The 16,312-nt window shown below is 36.5% G+C and overlaps 2 protein-coding genes across 9 annotated transcripts in view; one reads left to right on the forward strand and one right to left on the reverse strand.

Annotated features, from left to right (window-relative positions):
• Positions 1-9,037, reverse strand: part of ELP4 (elongator acetyltransferase complex subunit 4) — a 244,308-nt gene extending 235,271 nt beyond the window's left edge. Inside the window, exons 1-2 of the mRNA XM_006060815.3 lie at positions 8,779-9,037; positions 1,444-1,479 (exon numbers count right to left, since the gene is read on the reverse strand). Of these exons, the coding sequence (XP_006060877.1) occupies positions 1,444-1,479; positions 8,779-9,001 (259 nt within the window). The 5' untranslated portion in view covers positions 9,002-9,037. The remainder of the gene's footprint in view (positions 1-1,443; positions 1,480-8,778) is intronic.
• An 84-nt stretch (positions 9,038-9,121) lies between these two features.
• The window catches only part of IMMP1L (inner mitochondrial membrane peptidase subunit 1), a 76,876-nt gene continuing 69,685 nt past the window's right edge, over positions 9,122-16,312 (forward strand). For 5 of the 8 annotated variants that reach the window (XM_006060823.4, XM_006060822.4, XM_025265756.3 and 2 more), the window contains exon 1: positions 9,122-9,256. Coding sequence is in view for 2 of the 8 variants with exons in the window: in XM_025265753.3 (XP_025121538.3) it covers positions 9,224-9,256 (33 nt within the window). In the remaining 6 variants the exon portion in view is untranslated. Of the gene's footprint in view, positions 9,257-9,583; positions 9,681-16,312 lie in introns of those variants that run through there. The other 3 variants (XM_044929315.2, XM_025265754.3, XM_044929314.2) reach the window with 2 other exon arrangements.

Below are 16,312 nucleotides of genomic sequence, written 5' to 3' on the forward strand. Positions count from 1 at the left end.
TTACTTAGGTAGAAATATTTGAGTTCCCACCACTTCTAGAATTAAGCATAGGTCATACTAAATTAAGCCTTCCCAGGTGGCTCAGTGGTAAAGAATGTGCCTTCCCATGCAGAAGTCACAGCAGATGTGGGTTTGATCCCTGGGTAGTGAAGATACCCTGGAGGAAACAGGAACCCACCCCAGTATTCTTGCTAGGATAATCCCATGGACAGCCTAGCCTGGTGGGCTACAGTCAATGCAGGTCACAAAGAATTGGACATGACTGAACACACATGCATGCATACTAAATCTGGAGTATATTCAGTTCTGTGCGCAAAAAGACAATGCTAGAGCAGAAGGTGTGACAAGAGAATAACCAAGAGAATGAGCAGTGTGACAACCACGATGCATAAAATCCATTTTAAGAAACTATGTCTATTTAGTCTGGAGAAGATTTGAGGTGATTAAATTGTTATTTTAAAATATTTTAAGAGTGTCAGGTGAAAGAGTATTAGAGGACAAAAAACTAGGAACAACAAACTCATCACAGGCATACAAATTAAACATTAACATAAAGAACTTTCTAGTGAATCATACATTTTCAAATAACAAAGGTTTGCCTGGTGAAGTAGTGAGCCCTTTAAACTAGATAAAGTCAAAGTGAAGTCGTTCAGTTGCGTCCAGCTCTTTTGAGATGCCATGGTCTGTAGCCTGCCAGGCTCTTACATTCTTGGGATTTTCCAGACAAGAATACTGGAGTGGGTTGCCATTTCCTTCTCCAGGAAATCTTCCCGACCCAGGTATCCAACCTGAGTCTGCCGCATTGCAGGCAGATTCTTTACCATCTGAACCACCAGGGAAGGCTGTTAAATTAGATCTTCTGTACTTAAATGGTGTTTGGTATCTGAAAAGTGTTGCATGGCCAGGTGGAAACCTGGATTACGTAACTGTCAAGATTTATTTCAATTTCAACATTCTGTGATCTAAACTTAAAAGAAAGGTAAATTGGGTTATGTATGTATTTTTAAGTAAGACGTATGGAAGGTTTAAATATGAACAAAAATGTGATTTATCCTTGTCATTTTTCTCTGAATAAGAAGACAAGTAAGGTAAAAATCTGTGATATATACAATGGGCTTATGTGTACATCCAATTATCAAATAAATCACTGTAACAATCCCACTCTAAATACTGAGATTCTCCCAAAAAATCTATTGGCATTATTTTCATCTTTTTAAAACAAATGGAAGACAAGGCACTGCGAACACTCTTTAATTATAAGAGCTATATTTTCACATGTACTTTTCTAAATCAGTAAATTAAACATAAGGCAATTCCTCTTTAATTTACCTTAACTCTTGAAGAGTGTTATAGAATTAATCTCAGAACAGACAAACCCATAAAATCATTATGCACAACATAAAACTATGATTGGGAAGAGCAAAGTATGTATGCTATACTAACCAATTAGAAGAACTGTTCCAACGGCCAAACCTCCACCTGGAAATGAAACAAAATGAAGAACAAATTAATCTACCTTTTCATATTATCTTTAGCATAAAAGTTAGGCATTATCAAGGACAGGTACTTCAGTAACTTCAAAATTGTAGTTGAGAACAACATTTTAATTACCTTTGCAATACTTGGCTTAAGGTGCTATTATGAAATAATTACATACTATATGTAATTATACACTACACATTACAATTACTTTCATAATATACTGTACTATCCTCCTTTCTCCTGTGATAGGACCATGCAGCATTCAACACAGCCGGCTAAGCATTCCTTTAATGTTATATTTAGCACTTATTAATAAATTAGCTCAATAGCTTAGACCCAAACGTGCACAGGAACTTAACTACAACAAAAGTACAACACAGAAAGAAAGGTTATTACAACAGAAATTCCACTTTAATTTTTATTCTCAAATTTAACAAACCTTGGAGAAAAAAACCTGACAGTTAAAACGAATTCTTTTCCGATTATTATTAACACACACAAAATCTGAACACTCTAAATATATATAGAAAATGCTATTATATTTGAATTAGGGTAATATGATCATAAATATATAACTGAAATACAGCTTTATTAAAAATCAATTTAAAATCAAGTTTTAAGAAACTAGAACATCAGAAAGATAGACATTCAACCACTTGACAACTGATACTTTGTTTGTAAAACCATTTGTGCAAATGCTAACAAGTTCACTTAAAAATTTAAAAATATATACACAAAGAATCAAATGAACTTAAGTATAATTAATTTAAAAAGAAACTAAAAATTGTTGGACAACTGAAGACAATATTACTAGCGTTTTTTGTTTACAAAATTGTGAAACATTTAAACTATAATAAAGAATCTCTTCCCAAAAAGTTTTATAGTGACAAACAATACATAGAAAAACTTAGTATGAAAAATTCATGACAGTGTTTATTTTTTGCCTTGCAAATAAGCATAAATAACTGTTATGTTTCAAAGAATTTGAAATTTGTTAAGCTGCCTGCACACTTAATACAATCCAACATTTGAGGACTTTATGACTATAAACAGAGCATTCAACATTGTTAGAAAACAATTTTTAAAAGGAACAAATACATTTATATATTTTAAATGGTCATGTTATAGAATTAAGTATGTATTTTAACTTCACATTGAGATAATGAGATAATTCCTTCATTTTAGCATTTAAAGCCATACCAGACTATACAGGATAACTTCAAATGTTGGTTAAACTAAAAGTTTAACATAAACTGAAATATATGTGATGATAACAACCATAAAAGATGAGAGCAAAAAGGTTCTCTTTGGGAGAAGAATAAATATTTAGTTTTACAATTTGTGCTACATATAGACCAATATTAATATTTTAATCCATTTTAAATATTTTAAATCATACTTTCCAACTCTTCACTGTTGTTCCTCACATGTAAAAATATTTAGCTAGCAATTATCATTTTGTGTATTTGAGACGAAATAATACAGGCACATAACAATATTCCAAGTTTCTAGTCTAGTCTACTATAAAAAAAATTAGCTGCCTTTTTTCCATAACTTAATCTTTATAGGAAGGATTTAGATTTGTTATCTAAACTTCTTTGGGTCTATAGTCATGTCCTCTCAAATTAGGAATTTATATAAGGCCTCCAAGTGGAATATTTAGAGAAGTAGATATTTTTTGTGAATGATATTCACAGTGAAATAACGAGAACGGATCAAGAAATAGTTCTCCAATTGAATGATATGATATCTTGCTCAGGTGTCTTGCCCAAAGAAGTACAGTAAGAGCTACTCTCACCATTCTGGCAATTATTTTCTGATTAGAAACAATCAATACATGATACAGTAAATAGATTATATGATAAATGTATTATCAGTATTAATTGTATTACTATATTAACAGTAAACAGCAAATCAGACTATACTATGAAGGTAGTTTTCCACCTGAGTTGAACAATCCACTGTTTCTGGTAATTCAGGAAACAAAAGTTTTAAATATCACATATACTAAAATTATATATGAAAAATTTTTATGTTTGGAAAATGTAAACATTACTTAAAACAAGATAATATGAGGACATTTTAATAATTTTTATCAGCCAAATTAATATTCTATTGGGCTTCTCTTACAAAAAGGCAACCTACTTTTTTTCTAATGGGCTATATTATATAAATTCACTAGACTCAAATTTGAATTGGCCGTAGTAAAGCTGGTCATTTGGAAGGTTAGTCACGGGAAATAAGAAGAAGCCACCTTATTATTTATAAGTCAAGCTTTTATTCTATGTATATGAGGTAAAGTGATTTTGACATGGCCATATACACAAACATGTAGCTGTAAAGTTCCTATATTCTTCCAAACTTCATTTTACTGTGTGTAGGACCACATTTCCCCCAAATACTCTGTATAAGGTATTTTGAAATATCTCACTCAATATACTGAGATTCTAGCTATATTTTAAACTAGAGGAAATTTTAATAAGTTAGCAGTCATTCTCCCTATTCAAAATTGAAAAGCTTAACTGGCTAAACACAAGATGCTTGACATGATATATTCAACAAAAGTTAGCTTTCAATACGTTTTTAAATTCAGCAATTCATTAGCAATTTCAAGAGCAGCACAGATTTCACACTAATAGTTCCTAATTAAAACAGAAATATCATTTTCCAATAGTACATTAAAATGTCTGACAGGTAAGTAACAGCGTAAGTAAGCACTTGTCTTAGGAATTCATATAAGGCCTCCAAGTGGAATATTCAGAGAAATAAATGCTTTTTGTGAATGATATTCATAGCAAAATAATGAGAACAGATCAAGAAATAGTTTCCCAATTAAGTATGATACACTGCGCAGGTGGACACACACACAAAGAAGTCAAAAATGGTCTTGTTCAATGCCTTGTCTTCCCTTTAATCATATCAGATAAACTGCCAATATTCTAGGTCACTAAAATAAATTTTTGGTTTTACCTCTAGACCACTTTAAGAAGTATATTTAAGCTCATCTCCAGCTTACTAAAAAAATATGGGAGAAAATTTTATCAACTTGTAAGTTTACACAAGTTTGAAAGCTTGAAAATACTTTTCAAGTGATGTCTTAAAGTATAAAATTCATCAAGCTTTTACATTTTAAAAAAGTGACAGTATTTTGTCTTAAAACTAGAAAAAATATAAAAGCTTAAGAAACACTAGAAGATTTAAGATTTTAAGTGTCAATATCTATTTTTTAACTTTTTTAAATATGAAGGAAAGATTTTTAAAAAAAAATCAAGTGAATAGTTAGACAATGATATATTAATTTAAAGGGAGAAAATTCAATCCCTACACAGTTCCCAAAACAAATCTCTAATTAAGCTATACATTTAGGGTAAACAAGGTCAAATTAATATATTAGAATATGAAGGTACATAAGTGATATCTTGTTTTACAATAAGGGCAACTCCTTTTTCAAAGTTAAAAGTTTAAGTAAAAGGGAAGAGAAATAAAAGTTAGGAAAGAGAAGTCTTTCATCCTAGTTCTTTTCAGTGCTCTCTATAAATCAGTAGTTTTGCTTAAAATTATAGAAGCAAAACAGGCATCTTAAAGCCACTGAAGGGAAAATGCAATGTAACAGCCATATGCTTCGTTCATAGCAATATCCTTAACTACCTAATTAATGCCACACTTCAAATTAAATTGCAGTTATATGATTAACAAGTCTACTTTTTGTAGGTAAGAAACATCCTAACAACTCTTGGTTATCAGTTATTGGCTTGGCAAACATGGGAATCAAAACAGAAAAGCCATCAACAATGAGAATGGTTCTGCTGATTAAATTTTATGAAACCATTTTGCAAAGGAATGAATGGCATTTGCTTTAAATGTACAGGTGTCAATTGTTAAAATATCACAACCAGGATTATACTAAATAAACAGCCCAAGCTTAATGTACATCATCCCATACTCCAGATTAAGATGTGTCTGTGCTCAGTGGTATTCAACTCTTTGAGACCCCATAGCCTGTAGCCCAATAGACTCTTCTGTCCATGGGATTCTCCTGGCAAGAATATTGGTGTGGGTTGCCATTTCCTTCTCCAGGGGATCTTCCCAATCCAGGGATCGAACACGCTTCTCCTGTGTCTCCGGCATTATGGGTGGATACTTGACCCGCTGAGTTATCAGGTAAGCCAGATTAAAATCTAGTGGAGGAAAGGACTATGCCCACCAGTATTTACTTTTTCAAGACAATGTTGAAAATGGTAGCTACCCTCAAGCTTCTTCAGGGCAGTCTTCCTGGATTATTATTTACCCCAATTCCTATTTCCACTCAGTTGTCTGTCAAAATTTAATAAATTCTGAACACCACCGAGTTTAATCCAGTTAAAACCGAGAAGTCATCTGTCCTTCAAATATCTTTTTGAAGGATGAGCCTGGGAGATAATTTCTCTATGTTAGTCAACATGGCCCTAAAATCAACTATTTTATATTCAAGGAAAAGAGAAATTCTGCCAGAATCTTTTATCTACTATATAATCTCCTTGGAAATTCTTGGGAGAAGAAAAATGAAGTATTTACACACAGTGTCCTCAAATAACAACATAAATATTCTGGAAAGGGACAGTTGAGAAACTGGGTTAGGAAATCCCAGAATGTAAATTAGTCAACTTAGGAAATATAAATCGATATCTAACAATAAAATAAAGAATAAAAGTATTTAATACAATTAGATCATGAAAGTTAAGACGCAGTAATAGAAACGTCTCAAATTTATAAAACACTTTGGAGTAAGCAATGGAAATATTACTATATTGTCAAATAACTAACATTCAATTCGTCTATTTTATGCCTTTCAAATATATTTTGCATCTACTCTTAAAATTACAATAATGTCACAATGGCAGTAGTAAAATATCACTGCAGTGTATGTCAGCAACAATACAATATTTACTTGTTATGCAGTAACTACAGAATACATTTAGGCAACAACAATGTCACAGTATAATTTCATCATTCTGATGTCATAGCATCCTATTATCATTACATTTTATCACTATAAGATTATATTAGACTTGTCACAATCTTGAGTCAGATAACATTTCAGAACATCAGTATAATCTGAATTGCTTTTACTTTTGTGTATACACATTAGCAGCCAAATGTTTCACTTTCAAACAATGGTTTAATGATTAACACATGTATAGGGTTTGCTCCAAAGGGCCACAGAAAATAGAAAATCAAAATATAAAAATGCCATTAGGAAGTTAACAACTAAAATATTTCTAGACATTATTCCAAATGTAGTAACTCCTGTTATAAGAATGTCTTCAACTTCTGTGCAATTTGAGAATTAACTGTATATGTGCAAAATATATTTCAAAATATCCCCAAACTGATACTTATTTCAATCATTTTAATGAACACTAATTTTTAGCATAAGCTGGTTAGAGTCAAATAAATAGATTCCCCAACTTCAAGCAAATCTGAAGAAATTTAAAATTACAGTTCAAGTTTATATAACTGTAAAAAAAACATAAGGAAGGTGCTTTGGGTCACCTTTCTGGTGGGTGCTTTAAGAGGCTATACAGTTAAATCTTTAGGCTTAGAGTCAATAAATGGTTAAAAACACCTGAAAAGAGTTCTCAAAAATTGGAAGCAATTGCAGCATAGTGCAGAGCATTAAATGTGGAGCCTGAAGATCAGCCAGACTGTCACTAGTTTTGTGACTCTATTCATGTCAGTTAATCGCCAAGTCTGATTTTAGAGTTCAAATACATAATTCTATCCTACATGTTTCATAATCTGTGCACGCTTTTTCCTACACATTATTTTTCTTTAAAAGAACTTATTTAGAATCTATAAGTACCAGGTACTGTGCTAGTTACATTTTGTTATTCTAATGAGGAACTGAAGATGTAATGTTAGAATATGTGACCTTTTTGTTTGGAGAGTTTCAGGATCAGTGAATGAAGTTACATATTTCCATTGAGTTACCAAAAAAAAAAAAAAAAAAAAAAATTAAGGACTAGGAACAGCCTCCAAGTTTTACATTTAAATACAAGATGACACCAAGTTAAACTCACAAGGGAAAAAAAGTGAGATAAATATTTGCTAACTAGATATTTTGAATCATTTCTGTTTACAGTACAATGCAATTTAGGAAGGCAACAGAGTTGAAACAATTAAGGGAAATCATTCATATTTATTATTTAAATTTATGTAGAAATAACCAGGATCCAGTTATGGTCATAAAGTAACAGAGGTAAGAAGCCATACTCTTTCTCATTAGCCTTTCTATTGCTAAACCTATCTCAAAAGTCTACCTGTGGGGGAAAAAATTACAGAGTGAAAATGACAAGGGAAGTACAAGAACAATGGCATTTGTAATATTTTATGAAAGTGTACAAGGCTTAACTGACACATCTCACCCTATAATAATAAAATCATGAAATACAAACATGGACCAATTTTAGTAAAGTAGCATTCTGATAGGAATTAACTACTTTACAAGCTTTATTATCACAGTAGCTTTGTCCTACCTATTTAATCTGTTCAGTTTTTTAAACATAATGGTTATTAATCAAGCATATTCTTTAGCAAGCCTTCTCAAGAAAAATTTCAGAGATTTTGGAAAGCCTAAAATCTGGACTTCTTTTTCTCGTTTGAGATGTAACTCTGGGAAGCAAAATATATAGAGAAAAAATAACAAAAACAAATATACATATATTTAACGCAGATACTGGGTACATCTGTTAAGGTCAAAGACAGGCTTTCATTACTTGGATCCATCTTAAGCTTTTAACATACATTCTTTTAAAGTCAATATGATTAGTTTAAAGATTGAGAACCAGGAGATAAGCAGTCAGGAGGCGAAAGAGGGGAAGTTACTTTTTCCAGCATTTTCTATTGATTCCCATCAGTCTCAAGTGATAAACTTCTGTAGGTTAGCCCAAACCATGGGCTATCTGGGATTCACATAGGGTGCATTCAAAGGCCAGGACGGGATTCTAGATGAATGCCAAATCGTCTCTGATTCCCCTTGACTAGGAATGCACTAAAGGGTAAAAAGCATGTAGGTTTCCTGTCATAAACGAGAAAAAGGCTGGTGGGCACCAAAGTAGAAAATGGGAGCACAAAACCAGATCTGATTAACAGCATTTAAAGTCTCCATGCAACCCTTCCTCCCCTCCATTAGTCTGGGCCATCCTCTCCAAGTCCGAATGCTGAGAGGTGAGAGACATGTGGGGTCAGGGTGTCTACCCCGGCAGGTCCCCTCCCTCTTTTCCCTCTGCTGAGCCCAGATCTCCGTTCTGAACCGACCTAGGAGCTGGTCCAGGGCTGGCAGCCCGGTTGATACCAGCAGCTGTCCATTCCGCACCGACGGCCGTGTCCCCGCGATGGACACCAGTCGAGAGCAGCCGCTGTCGGCACCGCTGGCTCTGGGACCCCTCCGCTGGAAGCTAGTGACGTTGTTCGTGCTGGCCGCCGCCACCATAGACCCAGTACTCCGAGCGCCGGTGCCGCAGGTCCCTGCTACCGCCATCTTGGGGCTTCTCGCGTTGACCCAATGAGAACTCTGGGAGCTTAAGCCGCGGGCCTGTCACAGTCAGCCCCAAACTCCCGCCTCCTCGACTCTTGAAGCCAATAGGACTGAGGGCTCCCTCTCGAGTCAACCAATTGGAAGGCGTATTGCTGAAAAGTGCATTTACGTCAGGACGGCCGTCTTCTGCAAGGCCCAGGTGAGAAAGAGCCACCTGAGTCCTGGATGAGAGTCTTCCTGGGTTCTTTGGGGCTTGAGGTGGGTAATAGCATTAACGTTCTTCTCGTTTTGAGTGTCTTCATTCACGTTGAATTAAAAAAGAAAAAAAAAAAAAAAAAAAGGCTGGTGATGGGGTATATCAAGCAACTTTCCTCCTGCACTTTCCTCCTCTCTGTAGTAAACAGGATACCGCCTCCCACCCCAGGCCTTTTCTGATTTCTGAAAGAAAATTTCCTCCGGCATCCTCTTTAGGTCTTTTTCTAAGTAGTTGGGTAACATGGAAGGGATTCAAACTCTTACCTTAATGAGTAGGTTGTTGAGCCCCTGGGCTCGGTTCCTCAGTGCCGGTGGCAGCTGGGTTGGATTTAGACATTAGAGTAAAAACTCTTGAGCTTTGAGGTTTTTTGGTTTCCCTCTGTTTCAAACAGCAGATGACAAACTGTACCTCTCTTGACACGTCCCCGTAAGTTGCTTTCGTTAATTTTAATTAGTGCTTCTGAAAGTCTTAGAGCGCCTTTCCATAAGTGGTGTGAATGATAAGTGTTATTCTGACAATCTTGTTCACACATTTAATTGTCGTTTGCTGTTAAGGCAGCTGCAAATAACATAATACTTTAGTTTTTTGTTTTTTTTTTTTTTAACCCGAAAAACTGGTAAGAATTAGATGTGTATGTGCTTTCTTTTTCAAGTGATCTGTGAACTCTGAATCCAGAGTTTATTAGAATATGAATTTTACATGTAATCTAGATTTTGGGAAAAAGCCATGAATTCTTGGATTTAAATTTTGTTTTCACAATTTTGAGCTGGGCGTGGAGTAGGGGGTTGGAGTAAGTAATCTTTGAAGACGTTCATGATTGACAAATGTGTAGACTAAAAGAGTCCCAAGTTATGCTTGCTCTAATACTAATTGGTGGTTTTGACAGTGATCTATGATGCTAATAAAATTCATCAAAACTTCATGGAAGCTTGCCATTGAATTGTTTTAAATCTCAGTGACTTGTAAAAACTTTTTGGCTGATTCTCTTTGAGATTATGTAGCTGCATAGTGACTTGAGTTTTTCATTTGGGTAGATTTTTGTTTTTTAAAGAAAAATGTTCAGAAAAAAAAAAAAAAGCGTTGCAGTTTAACCATATATCAACTGGAAAGCTTGATCAGGCTTTAGGTGCTTTCATTTAGAGTCTCACCAGTATAATTCTGTGATGCCAATCATTCAGTAAGTAGCTGTTGAGGGTTTACTATCTGCTTGGACCTAAACTTCTCATTTTAGGGCAAAGTAAAAAAAAACTGTTCTTATTTGGAGGAGATAAGATTAACACATGGATAACAACATAGCAGTTAAAATGATCACAGTGAACAATATATGTTAATATTGTCCTGTAGTAAGTACTCAAGAAGACCAAAACAGAAAGTGACAAAGCACTCTAATAACAAATAGGAACTCCTTAGACAGTTTTGTTGCTCTAAAAACTTTTAAGTACACAAATATTGAAATTCTGTGGATTTATTTACTACATATTTGCTTGTTTTCCACTCTATTTACTTCAGCCTTTAGATTTCTAAAGTGAAAAATTGTTTTTCAGCTTTAACTACAATCCAGGAAGATGTGCATCAATGCATTCCTGAAGTTAACATATAATCTTTGGTACAACATTATCATCAGTTCAGTTCAGTTGCTCAGTCATGTCGGACTCTTTGCGACCTAATGGACTACAGCACGCCAGGCCTCCCTGTCCATCACCAACTCCCGGAGTTTACTCAAACTCACGTCCATTGAGTCAGTGATGCCATCCAAACATCTCATCCTCTGTCGTCCCCTTCTCCTCTCGCCTTCAATCTTTCCCAGCATCAGGATCTTTTCTAATGAGTCAGTTCCTTGCATCAGGTGGGCAAAGTATTGGAGTTTCAGCTTCAGCCTCAGTCCTTCCAATGAATATTCAGGACTGATTTCCTTAGGATGGACTGGTTGGATCTCCTTGCTGTCCAAGGGACTCTCAAGAGTCTTCTCCAACACCACAGTTCAAAAGCATCAATTCTAAGGTGCTCAGTTTTCTCTATAGTCCAACTCTCACATCTGTACATGGCTACTGGAAAAACCATAGCTTTGACCAGACAGACCTTTGTTGGCAAAGTAATGTCTCTGCTTTTTAATATGCTGTCTAGGATGGTCATAGCTTTTCTCCCAAGGAGCAAGGGTCTTTTAGTTTCATGGCTGCAGTCACCATCTGTTGTGATTTTGGAGTGCAAGAAAATAAAATCTGTCACTGTTTCTGCTGTTTCCCCACCTATTTGCCATGAAGTGATGGGACCTGATGCCATGATCTTAGTTTTCTGAATGTTGAGCTTTAAGCCAGCTTTTTCACTCCTCTTTCACCTTCATGAAGAGACTCTTTAGTTCCTCTTCACTACTGCCATAAGTGTGGTGTCATCTGCATACCTGAGGTTATTGATATTTCTCCTGGCAATGTTGATTCCAGCTTGTGCTTCCTCCAGCCCAGCGTTTCTCATGATGTACTCTGCATATAAGTTAAATAAGCACGGTGACAGTGTACAGCCTTGACATACTCCTTTCCCAATTTGGAACCAGTCTGTTGTTCCCTGTCCGTTTCTAACTGTTGCTTCTTGACCTGCATACAGATTTCTCAGCAGGCAGGTCAGGTGGTCTGGTATTCCCATCTCTTTAAGAATTTTCCACTGGTGATTCACACATTCAAAGGCTTTGGCATAGTCAATAAAGCAGAAGTAGATGTTTTTCTTGAACTCTCTTGCTTTTTCAATGATCAACAGTTGTTGGCAATTTGATCTCTGGTTCCTCTGCATTTTCTAAATCCAGCTTGAACATGTGGAAGTTCTCTGATCATGTACTGTTGAAGCTTGGCTTGGAGAATTTTGAGCATTACTTTGCTAGCATGTGAGATGAGTGCAATTATGTGGTAGTTTCAGCATTCTTTGGAATTATGTTTCTTTGGGATTGGAATGAAGACTGACCTTTTCCAGTCCTTTGGCCATTACTGAGTTTTCCAAATTTACTGGCATATTGAGTGCAGCACTTGCACAGCCTCATCTTTTAGAATTTGAAATAGCTCAGCTGAAATTCCATCACCTCCACTAGCTTTGTTCATAGTGATGCATCCTAAGGCCCACTTGACTTGTCATTCCAGGATGTCTGGCTCTAGGTGAGTGATCACACCATCATGGTTATCTGGGTCATAATGATCTTTTTTGTGTAGTTGTTTTGTGTGTCTTGCCACCTCTTCTTAATATCTTCTGCTTCTGTTAGGTCCATACCATTTCGGTCCTTTATGGTACCCATTTTTGTGTGAAATGTTTCCTTGGTATCTCTTAATTTTCTTCAAGAGATCTCTAGTCTTTCCCATTCTATTGTTATCTTCTATTTCTTTGCATTAATCACTGAGAAAGACTTTCTTACCTCTCCTTGCTTTTCTTGGAACTCTGCAATCAGGTGGAATCATCTCTCCTTTTATCATTTGCCTTTCACTTCTTTTCTTTTCTCAGCTGTTTGTAAGGCCTCCTCAGATAACCGTTTTGCCTTTATGTGTTTCTTCTTAGGGATGGTCTTGATCATCGCCTCCTGTACAATGTCATGAACCTCTGTCCATAGCTCTTCAGGCATTCTGTCTATCAGATCTAATCCCTTGAATCTATTTGTCACTTGCAGTAAATCATCAAATGATTTAGGTCATACCTGAATCGTCCAGTGGTTTTCCCCACTTTCTTCAATTTAAGTCTGAATATGGCAATAAGGAGTTCATGATCTGAGCTACTGGCAGCTCCTGGTCTTATTTTTGCTGACTGTATATAGCTTCTCCATCTTTGACTACAAAGAGTATAATCAATCTGATTTTGGTGTTGACCATCTGGTGATGTTCATGTGTAGAGTTGTCTCATGTGTTGTTTGAAGAAGGTGTTCGCTATGACCTGTGCATCCTCTTGGCAAAACTCTGTTAGCCTTTTTCCTGCTTCATTTTCTACTCCAAAGCTAAATTTGCCTGTTACTCCAGGTATCTCTTGACTTCCTATGTTGGCATTCCAGTCCCCTGTGATGAAAAGGACATCTATTTTTGGTGTTAGTTCTAGAACGTCTTGTAGGTCATCATAGAACCGTTCAGTTTCAGCTTCTTCGGCTTCAGTGGTTGGGACATAGACTGGATTACTGTGATATTGAATGATTTGCTTTGGAAACGAACAGATCATTCTGTCATTTTTGAGACTGCACCCAAGTACTGCAGTTTGTACTCTCTTGTTGACTATGAGGGCTGCTCCATTTCTTCTAAGAGATTCTTGCCCAGGGTGGTAGATATAATGGTCATATGAGTTAAATTGGTCTATTTGCCCATTCCAGTTCATTTTAGTTCACTGATCCCTAAAATGTCAATACTCATTCTTGCCATTTCCTGTTTGACCACTTCCAACTTACTGTGATTTATGAACCTAAAGTATTCCAAGTTCCTATGTAATATTGGTCGTTACAGCATCAGGCTTGACTTCTATTAGCAGCCATATACACAACTGTGCATTGTTTTTGCTTTGGCTCCGTCTCTTTATTCTTTCTATAGATATTTCTCTATCCTTCTCCCTTAGCATATTGTGCACCTGGGGAGTTCATTTTTCAGTATCCTATCTTTTTGCCTTTTCATACTGCTCGTGGGGTTCTCAAGGCAAGAATACTGAAGTGGTTTGTCATTCCCATCTCCAGTGGACCACGTTTTGTGAGAACTCTATACTGTGACCTGTCTGTCTTGCATGGCCCTGCACAGCAAGGCTCATACTTCATTGACTTGGACAAGGCTGTGATCCAAGTGATCAGTTTGGTTAGTTTTCTGAAGTTGTGGTTTCCATTTTGTCTGCCCTCTGATGGATAATGTTCATGGATAGATGACTCAATATTTTCAGTGTCAGTTCTTCCATAATTGATTCGTAGATTTCATGCACTCCCAGTTAAAATCCCAGCATGTTTTCATGGATGTTAACAGACTGGTTCTATAGTTTATACGGAAAGACAAAAGATCTAGAATAGCAAACACAATATTGAAGAACAGAGATGTAGTACTGACACTACCTGACTTCAAGACTTACTGTAAAGGATTAGTGGAGCAGCATACAGAATCCAGAAATAGACCCACATGAATATAGTGAACTGATCTTAGACAAAATGAGCAAAAGCAACACAGTGGAGCAAAGATAGTCTTTGCTTTGTAACAGTCAGCCATATACATGCAAAAATAAATAAGTAAATAAATCTTGACACAGACTTTACTTCAGAAAAATTAACTCAAAATGAATCGCATACATATGTGTAAAATAAACTATAAAACTCATATAGGATAACATCAGAGAAAATGTAGCTTACCTTGGGGATGGCAATGACTTTTTAGGTACACCAAAGACATCATCTGTAAAAGAAGGAGTAGATAGGTTGGACTTCATTAAAATTAAAAACTTCTGCTGTGCAAAGGACAGTATCAAGAGAAGAGAAGACATGCCACAGACTGGGAGAAGATAATTGCGAGGGCTCACTTGATAAAGGGCTGTTATCCAAAATATACAAAAGTCATACTCTTACCATTTGTTGTTGTTAGTCAGTTGCTCAGTCCTGTCCAGCTCTTTGAGACCCCATGGACTGCAGCATGCCAAGCCTAAGTCCTCCACTATTTCTCAGAGTTTGCTCAAATTCATGTCCTTTCAGTCTGTGATGCTGTCTAACCATCCTCTGCTGCCCCCTCCTTCTTTTGCCTTCAATTTTTTCTACCATCAAGGTCTTTTCCAGTGAGTCAGCTTTTTGCATCAGGTGGTCCAAGTATTGGAGCTTCAGCATCAACCCTTCCAATGAATATTCAGAACTGATTTCCTTTAGGATTGATTGATTTGATCTCCTTCCAGTCCAGGGGACTCTAAAGAGTCTTCTCTAGCACCACAATTCAAAAGCATCAATTCTTCAGTGCTCAGTCTTCTTTATGGTCCAACTCTCACATCTGTGCATGACCACTGGAAAAACCATAGCTGTGACTGTATAGACATTTGTTGGCAAAGTGATGCCTCTGCTTTTTAATACACTGTGCAGGTTTGTCATAACTTTTCTTCTAAGGCATAGCATCTTTTAATCTCATGATTGCAGTCACCATCTGAGTGACTTTGGAGGCCAAGAAAATAAACCCATTGCTTCCACTTTTCCCCCTTCTATTTGTCATGAAATGATGGAACCGGATGCCAGATCTTAATTTTTGAATGTTAAGTTTCAAACCATCTTTTTCACTGTCCTCTTTCATCCTCATCAAGAGGCTCTTCCAGTTCAATTCAGTCATGTTTGACTCTTTGCTGCCCCATGGACTGCAGCACACCAAGCCTCCCTGTCCATCACCAACTCCAGGAGTGTACTCAAACTCACGTCCATTGAGTCAGTGATGCCATCCAACCATCTCATCTTCTGTCATCCCCTTCTCCTCCCACCTTCAATCTTTCCCAGCATCAGGGTCTTTTCTAATGAGTCAGTTCTTTGCATCAGGTGGGCAAAGTATTGGAGTTTCAGCTTCAGCCTCAGTCCTTCCAATGAATATTCAGGAGTGATTTCCTTTAGGATGGACTGGTTGGATCTCCTTGCAGTCCAAGGGACTCTCAAGAGTCTTCAACATCACAGTTCAGAAGCATCAGTTCTTCAGCACTCAGCTTTCTTTATAGTCCAATTCTCACATCCATACGTGACTACTGGAAAAATCATAGCTTTGACTAGACGGACCTTTGTTGGCAGAGTAATGTCTCTGCCTTTTAATATGCTGTCTAGGTTGGTCATATCTTTTCTTCCAAGGAGCAGACATCTTTTAGTTTCATGGCTGCAGTCACCATCTGCAGTGATTTTGGAGCCCCCCAAAATGAAGTCTCTCACTGTTTCCACTGTTTCCCCATCTATTTTCCATGAAGTGATGGGACCAGATGCCATGTTCTTAGTTTTTTGAATGTTGAGTTTTAAAGAAGCTCTTCGTTCCTCTTCATTTTCTCCCATTAGAGTGGTATCATCTGCATATCTGAGGTTATTGATATTTCTCCTGGCAATCTTGGTTCCGGCTTGGGATTCATACAGC

This window comes from Bubalus bubalis, chromosome 16, assembly GCF_019923935.1.
Source record: "Bubalus bubalis isolate 160015118507 breed Murrah chromosome 16, NDDB_SH_1, whole genome shotgun sequence".
NCBI lineage: Eukaryota > Metazoa > Chordata > Mammalia > Artiodactyla > Bovidae > Bubalus > Bubalus bubalis.